General features: G+C 46.1%; 1 protein-coding gene across 1 annotated transcript; it reads left to right on the forward strand.

Annotated features, from left to right (window-relative positions):
* Window positions 1-426: 426 nt before the first annotated feature.
* On the forward strand, window positions 427-19,179 carry ACTR10 (actin related protein 10). Its single transcript, XM_063118207.1, has 13 exons — window positions 427-574; window positions 3,668-3,740; window positions 4,737-4,819; window positions 7,375-7,483; window positions 8,724-8,831; window positions 9,083-9,150; window positions 10,550-10,629; window positions 11,172-11,207; window positions 12,717-12,796; window positions 12,891-12,964; window positions 15,041-15,122; window positions 17,034-17,235; window positions 18,618-19,179. Exons 1-13 carry the CDS (start codon window positions 498-500, stop codon window positions 18,797-18,799), a joined length of 1,254 nt encoding a protein of 417 aa, XP_062974277.1. The 5' UTR covers window positions 427-497; the 3' UTR covers window positions 18,800-19,179.
* The last annotated feature ends 3,098 nt before the right edge of the window (window positions 19,180-22,277 follow it).

A 22,277-nucleotide genomic window follows, 5' to 3' on the forward strand; every position in this document is an offset into this window, starting at 1 on the left:
ACCTTAAATAATTTGGTGTCCGCTTGTCAGCAGCATGCATGGCATGGGAAGAAATGGGATTGGGGGAAGGAGCCAAAGAATGCTTGATAAGGAGAGCTCTGTACCACTCCCTGAGAAGATGCTCTGCAAGAAATTAAGGAAGTTGCAGCAGAGAGCTCATAATATTTTTATTTATTTAAAACATTCCCTGGCCGCCTTTCAGGGCAGCGCACATGAATAAAACACGTAATTTAAAGAAACAAAAAACACGTCAGGGTCTTAAAAACGGCAATTCATTCCCGCAAAAACAAACAAAAAAATAATTCCTGTGGCCAGGCGGGAGGTGGGGCAGCCCTCGTGATGAGGGAGGTCCGCGCCGTCGCTGATGGAAGGACCCCGCCGCCCTCTCTCGGCCAATCAGCTCCGCGCGCCGGCAGTCAGGGAAGCCCCTCCTTCCCTTCCCACCCTCACTACATTGGGGGCTCGGATTCCTCCTTCTTTCTGAGGGAGCCGATGCGATGCCGCTTTACGAGGGCCTCGGGAGCGGCGGCGAGAAAACCGCGGTGGTGATCGACCTGGGCGCGGCCTTCACCAAGTAAGAGGCCTCGGCCCCTCCGCCCCTCCCTGCTGTGGGGTTCCCAGGGCTCTGGGGCTGCCCCCCCCCGCCCATTTCTTCGTTTATTATTAGTTAAATTAGGATGACCATATGAAAAGGAGGACAGGGCTCCTGTATCTTTAACAGTTGCATAGAAAAGGGAATTTCAGCAGGTGTCATTTGTATATATGGAGAACCTGGTGAAATTCCCTCTTCATCACTACAGTTAAAGCTGCAGGAGCTATACTAGAGTGACCAGATTTAAAAGAGGGCAGGGCTCCTGCAGCTTCAACTGCTGTGATGAAGAGGAAATTTCCCCAGGTTCTCCATATATACAAATGACACCTGCTGAAATTCCCTTTTCAATACAACTGTTGAAGATACAGGAGCCCTGTCCTCCTTTCCATAGGGTCACTTTAGGAAGGAGCAATCCCCATTGAACTCACTGGGGTTTACCTCTGAGGAGGCATGTCTGGGATCGCACCGCCCATCTGCATGTGTTGTATAAACTAGGGTGACCATATGAAAAGGAGGACAGGGCTCCTGTATCTTTAACAGTTGCATAGAAAAGGGAATTTCAGCAGGTGTCATTTGTATATATGGAGAACCTGGTGAAATTCCCTCTTCATCACTACAGTTAAAGCTGCAGGAGCTATACTAGAGTGACCAGATTTAAAAGAGGGCAGGGCACCTGCAGCTTTAACTGTTGTGATGAAGAGGAAATTTCACCAGGTTCTCCATATATACAAATGACACCTGCTGAAATTTTTTTTTCAATAGAGCTGTTAAAGATACAGGAGCCCTGTCCTCCTTTTCATAGGGTCACCCTAAAGATGGAAGATGGTGCTGGTTGTGGTTAATAGAGTTGTGAAGACTTATTATGGGTGTGTTGGGGGGGATAGAGTGACCCTATGGAAAGGAGGACAGGGCTTCTGTATCTTTCACAGTGCTATTGAAAAGGGAATTTCAGCTGGTGTCATTGGTATGCATGCAGCACCGGGTGAAATCCCCTCTTCTTCATCACAACAGTTAAAGCTGCAGGAGCCCTGCCCTCTTTTGTATCTGGTCGTTTTAGCTACAGGGCAGGGCTCTTGCAGCTTTAACTTGCGATGAAGAGGGGATTTCAGCAGATGCTGCATGCATGCAAATGACCCCTGCTGAAATTCCTTTTTCCATGAAACTGTTAAAAGTACAGCAGCCCTGTCCTCCTTTTCATAAGGTCACCCTAGGGGGGAACTGTGGGTGTGGGGGAAAACCTGGAAAAGTCCCCCCCCCCCGTTTCCCAGAAATTCCTGGGATGCTTGAGATATTGCATCATTCATATATAATTTTTTGGGTGATCCAGGGGCTGAATGCAATGATATGAAAGGGCCATATTTAACAAGGTTCATTTCAGTTTGTCTACTTTAAGTAGGACTAACATTGGATTTCAACTCCCACCCTCCATTTATTAATAGTTCTGCCTTTTTTGTCTTGTTGCAGAAAGTCTGTTGAGGAGGGGGAAATGGAAGAGCTGTACAATGTCTTTTGATTGGTAGCACTAGGAACTGTTGTCTGCTTGGAAGTCCTCTTGGAAACAAATGGGAAGCTGGGGTGGGGGTGTCATTTTTTTCCCTGCAGCTTTTCCTCATTCCTTCAGGGGGTTTGAATGCCTAGTGGTTAATGAGTGGGCAGGGGAGGGGAGGCAGCCCGTCCAGGCCCTGGGGTGCTTCCAGATGGAGGGGTCCTAGCGCTAGCAATTAGAAGACATTGTAAAGCTCTTCTGTCTTTTCCTCCTTAACGTATTTTTTTTGCAGTAAGTAAAAAGACGAAAGAAGTGGGAAAACACGGGAAGGTTAGGAGTGGAAGACCATGTCATCTGGACACCTACCAACCCTGCAAAGTTCCCTTCTAAATGTCAAGTTGCTTTTTAAACAGAGGGACTTAAAATGTGGCTTCTGATATTCCATCAGTCCGCAGCAGATTGTCAGCCTAGTACAGATTGTGAAGCCCATCTGTTCATAGCCCAGTCTTGTCTTATCTGACTGCCAATGGCCCTCAAGCGGAAAGTGGTCTTTCACAGCTCTGCTGCTTGATACCATTTTTAGCTATAGAAGCCATATGCCTCTCCCTAAAATGTGCAATGGCAGGGTATCTTCTGGGGGGAAATGCAAAAGAGAGAGAGAGAGGGAAAGCATGTGTAGGTCGTTGGGCCTGCCAAAGCTGCCTCTTTTCATAGAATCATAGAATAGCAGAGTTGGAAGGGGCCTACAAGGCCATCGAGTCCAACCCCCTGCTCAGTGCAGGAATCCACCCTAAAGCAGATGGTTGTCCAGCTGCCTCTTGAAGGCCTCTAGTGTGGGAGAGGCCACAACCTCACCAGGCAACTGATTCCATTGTCGTACTGCTCTAACAGTCAGGAAGTTTTTCCTGATGTCCAGCTGGAATCTGGCTTCCTTTAACTTGAGCCCGTTATTCCATGTCCTGCACTCTGGGAGGATCGATAAGAGATCCTGGCCCTCCTCTGTGTGACAACCTTTCAAGGATTTGAAGAGTGCTATCATGTCTCATCTCAGCCTTCTCTTCTCCAGGCTAAACATGCCCAGTTCCTTCAGTCTCTCTTCATAGGGCTTTGTTTCCAGACCCCTGATCATCCTGGTTGCCCTCCTCTGAACACGCTCCAGCTTGTCTGCGTCCTTCTTGAATTGTGGAGCCCAGAACTGGACGCAATACTCTAGATGAAGCTCTAGATTTTGATTTAGATCACTCTCTTCTTCATTACTGCTTCATTTGTCCTGGCCATGAAGTAGTTGAGACTGGCTCTGAGATTAAGCCCCAGCTGAAACACACTCCTGTTTCCATCCTTAGGAACACAGGAAGCTGCCTTAGGCAGAGTCAGACCATGGGTCCATCTAGCCCAGCACTCTGTTCACACAGTGGCCAAGCAGCCACTGGCCAGGGACCAACAAAGCAGGATATGATGCAACAGCACCCTCCCACCCATGTTCCCCAGCAACTGATGCACACAGGCTTACCGCCTTGAATGCTGGAGATAGCACACAGCTATCAACTATAGTAAATGTATGCATTAATCATGTAACCTTAATTTTCCAGATGTGGCTTTGCGGGAGAAACGGGACCAAGATGCATTATTCCTAGTGAAATAAAGAAACCTGGCATTGCAAAGGTAGGCCTCAATTTGATATGTGTTAAACGCTTGTTGGAAGGTTAAGAGAGCCAGTGATGTATAGTGATTAGAGGCTTGAACTCAGATTCAGAAGGTCTGGGTTCTAGTGTCCCATACAGCCGTGAAGCTCACAGGATGACTTTGGACTGTGTGTGTGTCGGGTTGTTTGCATCGTTAACAGCCATGAAAATCTTATAGCGTAGAAGTACAGATGGGCCCCAAGGGGGATTCCATAGCAGAGGAGGACATCAAACTGGTTTGGTTGCTTAACTTGAGTCTTAGAATCATAGAATAGTAGAGTTGAAAGGGGCCTATAAGGCCATCGAGTCCAACCCCCCCCCCCCCGCGCTCAATGCAGGAATCCACCCTAAACCATACCTGACAGATGGTTGTCCAGCTGCCTCTTGAAGGCCTCGAGTGTGGGAGAGCCCATGACCTCCCTAGGGAATTGGTTCCATTGTCATACTGCTCTAACAGTCAGGAAGTTTTTCCTGATGTCAAGCCGGAATCTGGCTTCCTGTCACTTGAGCCCATTATTCTGTGACCTGCACTCCGGGATGATGGAGAAGAGATCCTGGCCATCTTCTGTGTGACAACCTTTCAAGTCCTTGGAAGAGTGCTATCATGTCTCCCCTCAGGCCCAGTTATTACAGACTCTTCTCATAGAGCTTTGTTTCCAGACCCCTAATCATCCTGGTTGCCCTCTGAACACGCTGCAGCTTGTCTGCGTCCTTTTTGAATTGTGGCGCCCAGAACTGAACACAGTACTCAAGATGAGGCCTAACCAGTGCCGAATAGAGGGGAACCAGTACCTTGCGCAATTTGCAAGCTGTACTTCTATTAATGCAGCCCAAAGTAGCCGTGTGCAGCAAAAATTCATGATATTCTCATTTGAACAAACCTAGTTCTAAACCTATTATTTAAGTAGCAAGTACAATATCTGTGTGACAGTATTAAATCAAAATTGCTTCAGGTGGACTTTTTTTCCTTTCACAGCCCATCAAAGTTGTTCAATGCAACATTAATACAGAAGAGTTGTATTCATATCTGAAGGAGTTTATCCACATGCTTTATTTCAGGTAAGTGATGCTGCACTGAGCTGAAGGACTCACTAGAAAAGAGATTGCTTAGGTACCACGTTGCAATAAAATACCGTAATGTTTGTACTAAGCCTGGCGAAGTTTCCCGTTCCATTTGGATTGCACAGGCTTTGGTACGGCATCTGAGTAGAGGCTTCAAAGTGTCTTCGCACGGAGCCACACTTGTTTACGTCAAAGGCGGAGGCTTCCTCCCGTTCCTCGCCTGCCCTGAGGCCAGCGGAAGCCTGTATTTTCACAGTGTGGAAGACATTCGGGCCTGAACCGTTCTCTGAACTCTAGCCCAAGAGCTCATCTACACCAAGCAGGATATTCCACTATGAAAGTGGTACATAAAAGGCAGGAGCCACACGACTGCTTTATAGCGGTATTGAAGCGCACTGCGGGATCTACACTACTGCTTTACAGTGGCACTGAAGTGCCCTGACAACTGTTGGGGCCCATTGACACATCTACACCACACAGGATATAACACTATGAAAGTGGTATGGAAGCAGTCTATGGTATGTGTCAATGGGCCCCAACAGTTGTCAGTGTATTTCAGTACCTCTATAAATTATTATTATATTATTATTATTATTATTTATTTATTTAAGGATTTTTATGCCACCATTCAGCCAAAAAAGGCTCTCACGGCGGCTTACAAAAGTATTTCTTGACAGTCCCTGCCCACAGGCTTACAATCTAAAAGACATGACACAAAAGGAAAGGGGATTGGGAGGGAGGAGGAGGAGGGGGGAAAGGAAAGCAAATTCAGGCACTATAATCATAGTTGTAAAGTTCAGCAGTTACAGTTGACAGCAGGAGGGAGGGGGCTCTCAGCTGGAGCTGGACCCAGGCACGGTGAAGAGGTACCTGGCTGCTGCTTCCTCCCTCACTGGTGGCCTCTGCAGAGACAGTTGGTAGCAGGAGGGAGGGGGCTCTCAGATGGATTATATTTATTTGTATCCTGCCTTTTGCCCAATGCTGGGCCTCAAGGCGGCCTTACAAAGTTTAAAACATACATTGGGGGGGGGGAACAAAACCATAAACGTTTAAAATACACAACAAAATTATAAGATATTAACATAGATGGAGGGCCAGATTATTCTCCAAAGGCCTGCTGGAACAAAAAAGTTTTAGCCTGCTTCCGAAAGCCCATTAAGGAGGGAGCCAGCCTAGCTTCCCCGGGAAGAGAGTTCCAGAGGACTGGAGCAGCCACCGAGAAGGCCCTCTCCCATGTTCCCACCAAGCGCGCCTGTGAAGATGGTGGGACTGAAAGAAGGCCCTCTCCAGAAGATCTTAAAGCATGGGCAGGCTCATAAGGGAGAATACATTCTTTCAAATAACCTGGACCCAAGCCATATAAAGTCGTGTGGCTCCTGCCTTTTATATACTGCCTTCATAGTGCAATATCCTGCTTGGTGTAGATTAGGCTAGGATATAGCACTATGAAAATGGTATGAAAGTGGTATATGGTCTGTGTCTATGGGCCCCAACAGTTGTCAGTACACTTCAATACCGCTATGAAGCAGCCGTGTGGTCCCTGCCTTTTATATACCACTTTCATACTGCTTTCATAGTGGAATATCCTGCTTGGTGTAGATGAGCCCCAAGACACAGGAATTGTGTCACTTCCGTGCTGTGTCTCATGAGCTAGGCTAGGTTAGGATGAGTTACCATCTGATATACTGTAGTAAGGGAAGTGTCCTTTCTCAGAAGGTCACAGCCATAACAACAGCACTAAAGAAGTGTCCGGAAACAATGTAATACGGAGTTAGGAACATAGGAAGCTGCCTTATACTGACCATTGATCCATCTAGCCCAGTATTGTGGACACGGACTGGCAGCTGCTCTCCAGCGTTTCAGAAAGGATTCCTTCCTAGTCCTACGTGGAGATACCAGGTATTAACCCTGGGACCTTCTACATACAAAGCACGTGATCTACCACTGAGCTACAATCTCTCTCTAACCCAGCCTTCCTCAACCTGGGGCGCTCCAGATGTGTTGGACTACAACTCCCAGAATGCCCCAGCCAGCTGGCTGGGGCATTCTGGGAGATGCAGTCCAACACATCTGGAGCGCCCCAGATTGAGGAAGGCTGCCCTCTAACCTGACAACCTGGTGCCCTCCAGATGTTTTGAATTACAACTCCCATTATTTCTCAACATTGTCCAGGTTGTAATCGAAAACATCTGGAGGACCCCAAGTTGCTCTACCCCACCACCCCAATGCAATCTGTCATTTGACAGGAAGAACGTGATCCAAATGTTTCTCTGTGCCAAGAGACGCCGTTCCAACCTGTGACTCTGCTCACATTCTCTGTGGTCTCCTTCGGTTTGTGGATTAACAGTGCAGTCCTGTGCATGTCTACTCAGAAGGAAGTCCCATTGTGTTACAGGGGATTTACTCCCATGTAATTGTGCATAGGTTTGCAGCTACATTTAGAAACCGCTGTCTCCTGGAATCCGAGTAAGAAATAACTTTTTACATGAAAATGTGGAAGAACAGGTACCGGATTTGATTCAACTCTCTGGTCTCATTTGTTAACTTTTCAGGCATTTGCTGGTGAACCCCCGTGACCGTCGTGTTGTGATTGTGGAATCCGTGCTGTGCCCTTCCCATTTTAGAGAGACACTCACAAAGGTTCTATTCAAGTACTTTGAGGTAATGCATTTCAAGCATCTGCTATAGCTGAAAATGATGATGATGATTTACATTTCTATGCCACCACACAGCCAAAGCTCTCTGGGTGGTTTACATAAGACTAAAACAATTAAAAATGATATACAAAATTTAAACCCATAAAAACATACAGTACACACAAGAATGTGCATCTAAGAACAACTATAAGTTGTTTGCCAAACCTAAAAACAAATCCGGGATCGGTTAACCTCATCACATATTGCTAAATGCCTGGGAAAAAAGAAAAGTCTTGACCTGGCATCAAAAAGATAACGTTTTGTATCATCTGCAAATTCGATAAACTCATCAATCCCATCATCCAAGACATTAATTTTTTAAAAAATGGAATAATACTGGCCCCAAGACAGAATCCTGTGGTTCACCACTGGTTACTGCTCTCCATCTTGGTATAGAGCCATTAATGGCGACTCTCTGAGTGCGGTTAGCCAACTACTTGTGGGCCCACCTCACTGTGGTGCCATCCAAGCCAAACTTTACCAGCTGGTCCATAATAATAATAATAATAAATTTATTTCTTACCCACCTCCCAACTTGGATCGAGGCGGGGAATAACAGTGAATATAAAACATATAAAAACTGATTAAAACATAGTATACATGATTAAAACATCCTAAAAACATCCTAAAATTCCACTGGATAGGCCTGCCAGAAGAGATCAGTATTTATTGCTTTTTTAAATGCGAAAAGACTGTCAAGTTGACGAATATCTTCCGGCAGGCCATTACACAGTCTGGGAGCAGCAGAAGAGAAGGTCCTCTGGGTAATACCTGTCAGCCTAGTTTTGACTGACTGAAGTAGATCCTTCCCAGAGGACCTGAGTGTGGGAGGCAGATTGTACAGGAGAAGGAGATCCTGCAGGTAGCCTGGACCCAAACCATGTAGGGCTTTAAAGGTGATAACCATCACTTTGTACTTTGCCCAGAAAATAATTGGCAGCCTGTGAAGAGATTTCAAAACTGGTGTAATGTGGTCACCCCTATGTGTACCGGTGATCAGCCTGGCTGCCATATTTTGGACTAATTGAAGTTTCCAGTCAATGAGAATGTCATGTGGAAACTTGCCAAAAGCTTTGCTGAAATCCCCCTGGTCCACTAGAGTAGTTACCCTGTCAAAGAAGGAGACAAAATTTGCCTCACGTGACCTATTGTTGACAAGGCCATGCTGCGCGGTGTGTAACTTTGTCACTCTGTGTTCCCTGTAGGTCCCTTCGGTGCTTTTCGCTCCAAGCCACCTGATGTCTCTCCTGACCCTTGGGATTAACTCTGCTATGGTCTTGGATTGTGGCTATACAGAAAGTCTGGTCCTACCTGTATCTTTTTCTTTCCCCCCGCCCCCCCCCCCCCCCATTTCCCCACAGCGTAAAGATCAGGATGCAGGTGTTAATTTTGAGAGTAAAAGCTCTCTTGATTAACTAAAAAAAACATAACCATTCCTTCAAAGTGGATTTTCTCCTGTGGTTAGGCTGTTATTTGCAAAAGTGGGTGTATGGTATGTGGTGCTTGTATCTGGCTTTGTTGAAATCATAAATACAATCAATGAAACATCCTTAGCTGCATGCAGATTTATGAAGGAATTCCAGTTCTCAACTGCTGGGGCGCCCTTCCATTGGGAGGAAAAGCCATTCACAAGTAAGTTGGCACCAAGTGCTTTGTCAAAGCATCCATACCGCAGGGATTTGATTTTGAGTTTTTGGTGTGGAGAATGTGGATAGGGAGACATTTTTCTCCCTCTCTCAAAATGCTAGAACCCAGTGGAGTCCTCCCATGAAGCTGATGGGTGGAAGATTAGGGACAAAAGGAAGGACTTCTTCACACAGCCCATAGTTAAATTATGGAACTCACTACCACAAGATATAGAGATGGCCACCAATTTGGATGGCTTTAAAAGAGGGTTGGATAAATTCCTGGAGGAGAAGGCTATCAATGGAGGCCACCAGTGAGGGAGGAAGCAGCAGCCAGGCACCACTCCACCGTGCCTGGGTCCAGCTCCAGCTGAGAGCCCCCTCCCTCCTGCCACCAACTGTCTCTGAAGAGGCCACCAGTGAGGGAGGAAGCAGCAGCGAGGCACCTCTCCACCGTGCCTGGGTCCAGCTCCAGCTGAGAGCCCCCTCCCTCCTGCTACCAACTGTCTCTGCAGAGGCCACCAGTGAGGGAGGAAGCAGCAGCCAGGCACCTCTCCACCGTGCCTGGGTCCAGCTCCAGCTGAGAGCCCCCTCCCTCCTGCTGTCACTTGTAACTGCTGAACTTTCCAACTAAGATTGTAGTGCCTGAATTTGCTTTCCTTTTCCCCCTCCTCCTCCTCCCTCCCAATCCCCTTTCCTTTTGTGTCATGTCTTTTAGATTGTAAGCCTGTGGGCAGGGACTGTCAAGAAATACTTTTGTAAGCCGCCATGAGAGCCTTTTTTGGCTGAATGGCGGCATAGAAATCCTTAAATAAATAAATAAATAAATAAATAATAAATCAATGGCTACTAGCCCTGAGAGCTATGTGCTACATCCAGTATCATAGGCAGTAAGCCTGTGTGCCCCAGTTGCTGGGGAACATGGGTGGGAGGATGCTGTTGCACCGTGTCCTGCTTTGTGAGTCCCTGGTCAACAGCTGGTTGGCCACTGTGTGAACAGAGTGCTGGACTAGATGGACCCTTGGTCTGATCCAGCGTGGCACTCCTGATGTTCTTATGATGTTACATTTCCAATCCGCCCAAACGTAATCTGTAGGACTGGGTACTCCGAACCATGCCTGCAAGCCCCAGGGAGTGGGAGGCTGAAATTCATAAGATGGAGCATTACCTCAATCCTTGGTTGGGAGGATTGAAACTGTTCTGTCTGAACCATCACTGCGCGTATGCTCAAGTTGCCACGTCGCCCTTTGTGAAATATTTACAAAAGCCGGCTGGTAACGGATATGTGTCTCATATACAGCATAAAGCTGGGAATGAGCTGTTGTACAAGTGCGTCATGTTGGACAAATACTAGAGAAGCAATGTCAACTCTTCGTTAAACTAATGCCTACTGTCCAATCCTTTAGAGAGCTGGTGTACCAGCTGCTGGAGCAGAGCACTGTGGATACAGGAACCACCAAAGGACAGAGCCTGCCCTCCGTGATGGGTAACTTATCCTTACTGATACGAGAGGGATGCTTCTCATTTGTTCTGTTTTGGGAGGGAGGATGGATTACATAAACCCTCTTTCTTCCTCGTCTCGCTGATCAGCATTAGTAAAATATGATTAGCAGGCCACCTCCCATCCCATCTCCATGAAAACCTGTACAAATATTATTCATGAAGACTTATTGGCCAATAGCAACGGGCCAATAAATCCCCCCCCAAAAAAAATCTTACTTCCAACAATAGACATGTTTGTTAATTTGAGAAAGGGTGGAGAATTTGCAATGCACTTGATTTCAATGTATTCCCAGATAAAACATTATCCTTCTGTCGCACAATCTGGTGGTTGCGTGGGAATCTTTAAATGCAAAGTTTCAGACCCTGCAGTTCTGTTAGACTGGTGTGTGTGTGTGTGTGTGTTTTAAACTTCTATTGCAACGGCACTTTCCTGCTTATTGGTACCAAATTCTTAGTGTGCTTGTGTTTGGGTTCTGTGGCTGCTAATTCCACACGTGTTGGACTAAACGATTTCCTGTATTTTAGGTTCTGTTCCAGAAGACATTGTAGAAGACATAAAAGGTATGATTTCTTCACACAAATCTTAGCTTTCCTCCTCATTAGTCACAAAATGGCTGGATGGCTTTCTTGAAGTCCACTTGAGTTGAATAGCAGCAGTTAATGTTGCAGCCTCAGACGTTCTGTAACGTGGAGTAATGTTTTAGTTTTCCCGCTTGGAATCTTGCAAAGCAGTTTGAACTTTACATGCAGAACCCAAAATTAGAGTGGGCCGTTTGCAGCCCTCTGGGGTGGGGGGTGTCTCAATTTGGCCCATTAGGACCATGGCCCCATCCCTTCCCACCCACCCCCACCCCCAATTACCAACCATTTTGTGGTCTCCTAGCCTTGTGCATTTTCCCCCATTCTAAAAGATTAAAATGCCTTTCTTTAGGCTTAGTTACATGAGAAAAGCAGCGAGAGCTTTAAGCTGAAGTATGCTGGTGTTTTTGATATTTTGGGGAGTTGATTCCGCCCCACCATGCAGCCCCCGAGAGCACCTCTGAAATTGAATTTGGACCTTGGGCTGAAAAAGGTTCTGTATAGCTGGAGAATATATCCAAGGCTTTATTCCTAACTCATAAGAACATGAGAAAGAGTGTTGATGCTGGATCAGACCAAGGGTCCATCTAGTCCAGCACTCTGTTCACACAGTGGCCAACCAACCATCGGCCAGGGATGAACAAGCAGGACATGGTGCAACAGCACCCTCCCACCCATGTTCCCCAGCAACTGGGGCACACAGGCTTACTGCCTCGAATACTGGAGATAGCACACAACCATCAGGGCTAGTAGCCATGGATAGCCTTCTCCTCCAGGGATTGATCCAACCCCCTTTAAAGCCATCCAAATTTGTGGCCGTCACTACATCCTGTGGTCGTGAATTCCATAGTTTCTCAGTCTTTGAGAAGAGGGCCGGGGGAGCTTCACTGGGGAATGTTCCGGCAAGCAAATATGACCCACAGCTTTTACAGGGAGCCGGACGCCCCTAGGAAATTGATTCCCCCCCCCCCTGGTAAATCTCACGTGGCATTTTTAAAGACCTGCACCCCGTCTGACAGTCTCCTGCACTTGTGGAGGTTCCACAGTCCATTCCAATGAAGGGAGGAGATCTATTCCCACAACTTCCTCCATTGAAGTGAATGAGGGCTCTGTGCAATTCACACACGCACTGGAAACTCCCACATCCAGAACTGGTCACTGGATCAGGGTGGAGGTTTGTAAAGCACTTTGCACATTAAGACGGCGATAGAAATACAAGGCTCCAACCTTGTACTCCTTTCGGCGCCTCCTGAAAACATCTTTATTCGAAGAAGCCTTTCTTTAACATGCAGCCTTGGATTTCTGATTTTTGCTTCTTTTTCAATTTTGTTTTAACTGTTTTATTCTGTTTTTATTTTCATTTTATTACCTTGTACACCGTTCCGAAATTTTTCAATGGGGAGCGGTATATAAATATTCTAAATAAATAAATAATAAATAAATAGAAATAACAATGGAGGTTAATCTAAAGACCTTTTTCTTTCTCTGAAGTCCGCACTTGTTTTGTGAGCGATCTCCAGCGGGGGCTGAAAATTCAGGCAGCGAAGTTCAATATGGACGGCACCGCCGAGGTAGGGGAGGGGTAAACTGAATTTCCAATTCAGAAGAAGAAAGTCATTGTATGTTTGTTTTTAACTTTTCACTTTCTGTTACCGTTTGTTCTAGCGTCCAGCTCCACCCCCAGATGTAGATTATCCACTGGATGGAGAGAAGATTTTGCATGTGAATGGAGCAATAAGGTTAGAAATGCAGCAGATTTTTTGCATTAGAGAGGCTGTTCACGCCGTGCACTAACCCACACTCAGTGGTGGAGGGTAGGTTGTTTGAACCATGGACTGTTTGTTGAACTGTAAGTTAGCATGTTGTCTGAACGCAGCAGGTGTTGGGTTATTGCCAGAACTTTTCTCCTTCTGGAACTCTGTTTGTGCCCCCTTCACCATGCAGTGTGGCTTATTTTCTCAAGCTGCCTTGAGAACCCGGGGTTTGATGTTGGGTCTGCATTCAGACAATTTATTTATTTATCTATTTATTTATTGCATGTTTATACCGCCCAATAGCTGAAGCTCTCTGGGCGGTTCAACAAAAAATTAAAACCATAATAAAACAACCAACAGGTTAAACACGCTAACCCACGTTTCTACAAACAACCCGCTGTTCGAAACAGCCCATACTCCACCATTGAGGGTGGGGTTAGTGTGTTGTGTGAACAGCTCCACTCTAATAGGGCTGAAGTTACCCCACGCTTTCATCCTTGGAAGTCATTCAGCAATATATCGCTTTGGGGCAAGATTTGTACCAGGCGACATCTGTGCAGTGCCTCCTCGTTGTGCAAGGACAAATGATTGTTTTAATTATTATTTTTAAATGGGAGGCTGCCATACTGCAAAGTGAAGCACTACCCACTGCCATCTTTATTTAGTTCCAAAAGTGTGTGAGAGTGTGTGTGTGTGTGTGTGTGTGTGTGTGTTTTAGAGCTCAAACCCCACTTCTACCTTGTACTTAGGTTTGTTGGACAACGTACTTCTCTATTAGCCTCACCAGTTTGCCTTAATAAGGGTCTTGTGACTGGCCACACTTACCAGGGTAGCCATTTTGTGAGAGCGCTCACAAAGTCCAGATGTGCCCGCCAGCCCAAAAAGGCTGGGGAACCCTGGTGGATGCAACGTATCTGATCCTGTCAGTGTGCCCTAAAGTTAGTTTAGTTCCTTTCAGAACAGTTGGATAAGCAAGAACGCAAGAAGGTCCCTGCTGGATCAGACCAAGGGTCCATCTAGTCCAGCACTCTGTTCACACAGGGGCCAACCAGCCGTCGGCCATAGATCAACAAGGCAGGACATGATGCATACAGCAGCCTCCAGCCCATATTCCCCAGCAACTAGTGTGTACAGGCTTACTGCACCTTTTATTAGCTTAGGCTGATATACCAACTGCGCCCTTATCTGGTCGGAGATAGCCTAGCTACAGTGATCCATGCTCTGATAACCTCTCGTTTGGATTACTGAAATGCATTGTATGTGGGGCTGCCTTTGAAAATGGTCCGGAAACTTCAACTGGTACAAAACAGGGCAGCACGGTTACTAACAGGGACTGGCCGACGAGACCACATCACGCCAGTCCTTTTCCAGCTTCAATGGCTGCCAGTCCAGGTCCGGGCGCGATTCAAAGTGCTGGTATTAACATTTAAAGCCCTAAACGGCTTGGGGCCAGGTTATCTGAAGGAACGCCTTCTCCCGTATGTACCTGCCCGGACCCTAAGGTCATCCTCAGGGGTCCTTCTCCGCGAGCCCCTGCCAAAGGAAGTGAGGCAGGTGGCTACCAGGAGGAGGGCCTTCTCTGCTGTGGCACCCTGGCTGTGGAATGAGCTCCCTGAGGAGGTTCGCTTGGCACCTACATGATATGCTTTTAGATGCCAGGTGAAGACCTTTTTATTCTCCCAGCATTTTAACAGTCTATAAATAAATTTTAACTTGGTGTTTTAAATTTGTGATTTTGCATTGCTGCTGTTTTATCTGGTTGAGCTTTTATATTGTATTTTATAGTATGGTTTTTTTTACTGTTGTTTTATACTTTGAATGGTTTTAATTTTTGTGAACCGCCCAGAGAGCTCCGGCTATTGGGTGGTATAGAAACGTAATGAATAAATAAATAAATAAATATAAATAAATAAATTAGCCATCAGGGATAGTAGCCATTGATAGCCTTCTCCTTCACCCAGCTGCAAGGGGATGGGTGGTGTCCTCTAATTTCTTGAATAGAAACGGTGCTTTATTCTCCTTTTGGATTACTCAAAGCCGCCTTTTGTTTCTTGCCAACAGAGATTCTGTTGTCGAAATACTCTTTGAGCAGGATAACGAGGAGAAATCAGTGGCTACTTTAATACTGGACTCTCTTGTTGAGGTATGATGATGATGACGATGATGATGATGATGTATTTATTACATTTCTAACTTGTAGAAGTTGTATTGGTGGGCATTTTGCTTCTCTTTTGCCTGTCCAGCTCCACCAAAAATAAATTCCTTCCCCTAAACCCATCGTAATATTGACAAGCATGCATATCCACCAAAACAGCTGCTCCTTCCGTCTGCTGCTCTTGCATTGCTAACGGTCACAATGAACCTCCAGGCATCCATGCGGTTTCCATGAGGGTGGGTGCCCATTCCCTATTCTGATTTGCTTCCCTCCACCTTCTCTGGGCAAGTGAATCCTGGTGAAGGCGGGGAAGAGAGCAATCACTATATATCGTCCTGTGAATGCAGCCTATGTGGGTCTTCCCCATCCAGCCCGCCAGTTTCTCCCCTACACTCTGCCCCCTCTTCCAGCAGGGAAAGCCCTTGTTTTCCATTATCTGCTGATTGGCAGTATGAGCTTTTTCCTGTTGGGGAGAGGGGCTGGGCCTTGGGGAGGGAACTGCTGAGTGATTCTCTCCTGCTTGCTTGTGAGTAGACATGCAGAAGCCTGTCCTCCTTACTTCTGAGTATAAAGTGCTGCTGGCTGAGTCAGTCCTCCTTACTTCTGAGTCGGTTTAAAATCAGCAAGAATCACATTTTCGCCCCACCCTCTCTGCCTTTGGCCGCTCCATTTGCCTTTGGACTTACCAACAGATGGAATACAGCTCTTGAGTCCTTGGTAGTGCACGCGCTGGTAACTTCAAGGCTTGACTTCTGCAATGCGCTGTACATAGGGCTACCTTTGTGCCTAGTCTGGAAACTTCAACTAGTTCAAAATATGGCAGCCAGGTTGGTCACTGGAACATCTAGGGGTGACCACATTACACCAGTCTTAAAATCTCTTCACTGGCTGCCAATTAGTTTCCAGGCAAAGTATAAAGTGTTGGTTATCACCTTTAAAGCCCTACCTGGTTTGGGTCCAGGTTACCTGTGGGATCGCCTTCTCACGTACAATCCGCCCTGCACACTCAGGTCCTCTGAGAAGAATCTACTTCAGCCAGCCAAAACTAGGCTGCCAACCATAACCCAGAGGACCTTCTCTTCTGCCGCTCCCAGACTGTGGAATGGCCTGCCGGAGGAGACTCGTCAGCTTGACAGTCTTTTAGCATTCAAGAAGGATAGCCCCTGTCAAGACTATCTCTTCCGTCAGGCCTATCCAATAGAATTTTAGGATATTTTAGTATGTTTTTAGGATGTTTTTAAACAGTGTAGACCATGTTTTTAATCAGTATTTTATGTATTTTACGCTTAGTGTTGCTCCCCGCCTCGATCCAATCGGAGAGGCGGGTAAGAAATTTATTATTGTTGTTGTTATTGTTATTATTATTATTATTTCCCAGATTGGAATTTGACCCTTGAGCTGGAAACATCCCCTACCTTTCCTATATATTCACCCAACAGCACTTAGGAAGACAAATGGAGCAAGTGATTCTCCTACTGCTGCAGCCACGTTGGGCATTGTGTGTGGCTCTGAGTTCCTTTGGTCTTAAAAAGCCCAATAATCCATTAAGATACAAAGGGAGCCAGAGAAGGCTTCTAATTCCAGTTGCCAACTGTGCCTACGTTGCCCTGACAGCAGTAGGCGCTCCACTCGGATCCTCAACCATTGCTTCTAGCCTCAAGAGTTTGGTAAATTCCATACCTGTTACTAAGGAAGGAAACTGGCAGGGCCCTGTACCAGGTGAAGAACGGTGAGTTAGTTGACCCGTGAACCGTTAGAACAGGAAGCCAACTTCCCTTTTCACGGCAGTCCGGCAAACCTGCCTCCTAGTCTCATAGACAATGGATCTTGTTTAGTTTGTGGCTGGAGTGAACTGCTGAACTGCTTTTATCTGCCATCTCCTCCTCTTCCTTCTTCCAGTGCCCGATAGATACCAGAAAGCAGTTGGCTGAGAATTTGGTGGTGATGGGCGGCACCGCCATGTTGCCAGGATTCCTGCACAGGTTAATGGCGGAAATAAGATACCTGGTGGAGAAGCCGAAGTACAAGGAGACGCTGGCCTCCAAGACCTTCCGAGTGCACACGCCACCTGCCAAGCCTAACTGCGTGGCCTGGTTGGGAGGTGAGTCTGAAATACCTGCAGATTAATGTGGAGATTAATTCTACAGGGGGATCATAACTCCAGCCCTGAAATGAACCTATATGAAGATAAATACAGAGGCGTCACATGCTCTGTGTTCAGATGAACATTTCACAGAATCATTGAATAGCAGAGTTGGAAGGGGCCTACAAGGCCATCGAGTCCAACCCCCTGCTCAATGCAGGAATCCACCCTAAAGCATCCCCAACAGATGCTTGTCCAGCTGCCTCTTGAAGGCCTCTAGTGTGGGAGAGCCCACCACCTCCCTAGGTAACTGATTCCATTGTCGCACTGCTCTAACAGTCAGGAAGTTTTTCCTGATGTCCAGCTGGAATTGATTGATTGATTGATTGCATTTCTGCACCGCCCAACAGCCAAAGCTCTCTGGGCGGTTCACAAAAATTAAGACCATTCAAAGTCTAAAACAACAGTATAAAACCATAATATAAAATACAAGATAAAAGCACAACCAAGATAAAAATCAGCAGCAATGCAAAATTACAGATTTTAAATACCAATTTAAAACAGCAAAGTCAAAATTAATTTCTAGACTGTTAAAATGCTGGGAGAATAAAAAGAGCCATGCTAAATCACACCAAGGATCCATCTAGTCTAGCATTCTGCCCATGGGAACCTCACAAGTGCTACAGCACCCTCCCACCCATGTTCCCCAGCAACTGGTGCACACAGGCTTACTGCCTCGGATACTGGAGGTAGCACATAGCCATCAGGACTAGCAGCTATTGGTACCCTTCTCAAGGAATTTATCCACCCCCCTTTGAAAGCCATCCATATTGGTGGCCATCACCACATCTTGTGGTAGCGAATTCCATAGTTTAACTATGTGCTGTGTGAAGAAGTCCTTCCTTTTATCTGTCCAGAATCTCCCACCCATCAACTTCATGGGATGACCCCATTTGGGTTCTAGTATTTTGAGACCGGGAGAAAAATCTCCCTATTCACATTCTCCGCACCGTGCATAATTTTGTACACCTCTATCATGTCTCCCCTCAGCCTTCGTTTTCCAAGCTGAACAATTCCAGGCCATGTAACCTTCTCGCTTAGCCTTGGGTGACCAAGAGAAGCCTCCTATTTTAATTTTATTGATGGATTTGATTGCATCCCCCCCTTCCCTTTTCCTTTTATTTATTTATTGCATTTCTATACCGCCCAATAGCCGAAGCTCTCTTTCCTTCAAAGAGCTTAGAGTAGCATACATGGCGTTCCTGCCTGCCTGCCCCCAGCACCCTTTATCCTCACAAAAGCCCAGTGAGGTAGTTGTATTTTATCTCTTGCCACTGTCCTGTTTGTTGTCCCAAGAGGGGAAAAAACCAACCAACCTGTGTTTTGTTCCACACTAACAGGAGCCGTTTTTGGAGCCCTCCAGGACATCCTTGGAAGTCGTTCGGTATCGAAGGAATACTACAGCCAGACTGGCCGCATCCCTGACTGGTGTTGCCTCAGTAACCCTCCTTTGGAAATGATGTTTGATGTAGGAAAAACGCCTCCGCCTCTGATGAAAAGGGCCTTTTCCACCGAGAAATAGGAGCCTGCCTGCGACAGGAGTTTGTTCACATCTCCCCTTCCTTACTCCTTTTCCTGATGTGTGGACTGTGATGGAGCCAAATTCAGATTGTCAGGCAGACCCTCAAGATTGAATTCTGGCGCAACCTTTTGGCTGCTTTTATTCCCTTGGGTCGGCTACAAGATGATACCCCAACGATACACTTATTTATATGTACAGGAATTGCAAGATGAGCGCCCAATAAAACCTTTATTATTGTTTAAAGTATTTAGATATAGTTTAAAAAACCTTGCTTGGAACCTAAAACCGCACATGCAACTTTCTCTTCCTGAATCAATGTTACGTTTTATGTCACATTAGTCGTCGCTTAAAACATTAAAAACAAATCTCCATAACCTTAAGTGTGTTTTTCCATTTGAATTCTGTAAAACGACCCCCCGGCCTTCTTGCGTTAAGAGTCGGAAGGAAACAGCTGCCTTCTTAAGATTGGCGTGGGCAGCCTTTGCCACGTTCAGCCAACTTCACCAACGCCGTGGCCACATCCATCATGTTCCATGCCAATTCCTCCGTGACTGGAAGTAGAGGGAGGAGACCGATGCCTCCCCTGACAGAAGGCAGCCAAGACTCCAGCTGGACATCAGGAAAAACTTCCTGACTCTTAGAGCAGTACAACAATGGAACCAGTTACCTAGGGAGGTTGTGGGCTCTCCCACACTAGAGGCCTTCAAGAGGCAGCTGGACAACCATCTGTCAGGGATGCTTTAGGGTGGATTCCTGCATTGAGCAGGGGGTTGGACTCTGGCCTTGTAGGCCCCTTCCAACTCTGCTATTCTATGAAGACAGAAGTGGAGAACCATTTTCATTTAGGTATTTAAACATGGGCAAATAATGATGCAAACAATAATTCACCAAGAAAGTTTTGTCCAATTTATTTATTTATTTATTACATTTCCGGAGCTCTGGGCGGTTCACAAAAATTAAAACCATTCAAAGTATAAAACAAACAGTATAAAACCATAATATAAAATACAATGTAAAAGCTCAACCAGATAAAAACAGCAGCAATGCAAAATTACAAATTTAAAACACCGAGTTAAAATTTATTTATAGACTGTTAAAATGCTGGGAGAATAAAAAGGTCTTCACCTGGTGTCTAAAAGCATATCATGTAGGTGCCAAGCGAACCTCCTTAGGGAGCTCATTCCACAGCCGGGGTGCCACAGTAGAGAAGGCTCTCCTCCTGGTAGCCCCCTGCCTCACTTTCTTTGGCAGGGACTCACAGAGAAGGACCCCTGAGGATGACCTTAGGGTCCGGGCAGGTACATATGGGAGGAGGCATTCCTTCAGATAGCCTGGCCCCAAACTGTTTAGGGCTTTAAATGTCAATACCAGCACTTTGAATCGGGCCCGGACCTGGACTGGCAGCCGATGAAGCTGGAAAAGGACTGGCGTGATGTGGTCTCGTCGGCCAGTCCCTGTTAGTAAACGGGCTGCCCTGTTTTGTACCAGCTGAAGCTTCCGGACCATTTTCAAAGGCAGCCCCACATATAACGCATTGCAGTAATCCAAATGACAGGTTATCAGAGCATAACTGTAGCTAGGCTATCTCTGTCCAGATAAGGGCGCAGTCCAAGATGTGATAATGTGCATTACTACAGCCCTGAAGACTGGGACAAATAAATTATCACGAAAAAAGTCATCGAATTAGATGATCCTGTATCAAAGAGAAGTTGTGAGATGCGAAACAAGTTTTTGCTGAATAAGTTGCAGTCTAAGAAAGCAGGCCTGGCCTGTTCCCGGAACTCTAACACAGGCTTGATATGCAAAGATCGGTCAATGAAGTTTTTCCATGGCATGATGGAGCAAACGTGACTCCTTTTTCACAGATTAAAATAAATATCAGGCCAGGAGGGAGATCACAGCAATAGGTTGCACACCCACAACCCATATACATAAGAATTGCTATGCTGGGTCCAGTTAGTTCAGTACTCTGTTCACACAGTGGCCAACCAGCTGCCCATGGGAAACTTAGCCCAGAGAGCTTCGGCTATGGGGCGGTATATAAATGTAATAAATAAATAAAACCCATAAGCAGGACACAAGTGCAACAGCACCCTCTCTCCCATGTTCCCCAGCAACAGGTGTTCATAGCATAGTGTCTCTGATACTGGAGATAGCCAGCCAGGGGCCAACAAGCAAGACATGGTGCAACAGCACCCTCCCACCCATGTTCCCCAGCAACTGGGGCACACAGGCTTACTGTCTCGAATTCTGGAGACAGCACACAACCAGCAGGACTAGAAGCCATTGCTAGCCTTCTCCTCCAGGAATTTATCCAACCCTCTTTTAAAGCCATCCAAATTGGTGGCCATCACCACATCTTGTGGTGGTGAGTTCCATAATTTAACTCTGCGCTGTGTAAAGAAGTGCTTCCTTTTGATCTGTCTTGAATCTCCCACCCATCAGCTTCATGGGATACTGTATTGGGTTCTAATATTATGGGAGAGGGAGGCAAATGTCTCCCTTTCCACATTCTCCACACTATGCATGATTCGAACGCATGAAGAGAGCCCTCACGCGTATATGTGGAGCAAGGATCTCTGTGTAACTGGGCAGCCTGGAAAAGCAACAACCGCATTTCACTTACGCACTTCATTTGTAAAAGCAGAGTTCCAGCTACACAGAGAGTGCACCCTGTACATGGAAACTTGAATGCACAGAGGCTCTTTTCACATGCTCAGATGAATACCTGCTGCCATGATCCTGTTTTGCTTTTACTTTTCTCCCTGCTCTATAAGGGGTTGCTTATTATCATACTAATCACTATAGATTAAACTGCTGTTATAGGCAGCTCCTGGAACTCTTAAATATCAACACTCCCAGTTTCAAGCTAGTTTCAAGCCTCTTTTAACTATCTGGCTCCCCTCTGAGGAATGCTGGAAATTGCGGTTCTGTAAGGATACAATTCTTACAAGTCCCAGAATTCCCCAGCCAGCCACAGGGAATGCTGGGACTTTTTTCTGGCTAAATATGCATAGGATTGCATCCTAATAGGGGTTTTAAACAATACCTCCCAGGCTGTACTGGAGAGGACCTTGCCTTTGAATCCTGTTTAACATTAGAGCATACATGTATGACTTTAGTCGATTCCCCACCATCAAATGGAAGTCAGTTGTGTACTGTGGTGTAGGAGCAACACAGATTTTTCTAGAAAATCCTAATGAATGGGTTTTACCTTCTCGCTCTGGTTAACTTTCAAGCATTGTCAGGAGAATCCTCCAGGTGGCTTTTGTTTGCTTCTTACCTAATTAGGTTCTTCAACCAGGTGTATTGATTTACTTTAATACCTCCAGATGGAAAGACGATGTCTGAGTTACAATTTCTAGGTTCTTTCTGCTCCAAAAGGACTTTTGGGGGGGGGATTTGCTTAGCTCAATGACTGAAGTGGAAGCAGTGTCAATGTGTTCTTCTGCTATATTATGAAGCAGAGGACTGCGCC

The sequence above is a fragment of the Elgaria multicarinata genome, chromosome 2 (assembly GCF_023053635.1).
Source record: "Elgaria multicarinata webbii isolate HBS135686 ecotype San Diego chromosome 2, rElgMul1.1.pri, whole genome shotgun sequence".
Taxonomy (NCBI): Eukaryota; Metazoa; Chordata; class Lepidosauria; order Squamata; family Anguidae; genus Elgaria; species Elgaria multicarinata.

Excerpts from the sequence above, each read along its gene's own strand:
- ACTR10 (XM_063118207.1), top strand. The coding sequence starts at position 498 with ATGCCGCTTTACGAGGGCCTCGGGAGCGGCGGCGAGAAAACCGCGGTG. Across the intron at positions 3,741-4,736 it reads AGAAACCTGGCATTGCAAAG|CCCATCAAAGTTGTTCAATG; the intron begins GTAGGCCTCAAT and ends TTCCTTTCACAG. Across the intron at positions 9,151-10,549 it reads GGAGGAAAAGCCATTCACAA|AGAGCTGGTGTACCAGCTGC; the intron begins GTAAGTTGGCAC and ends CCAATCCTTTAG.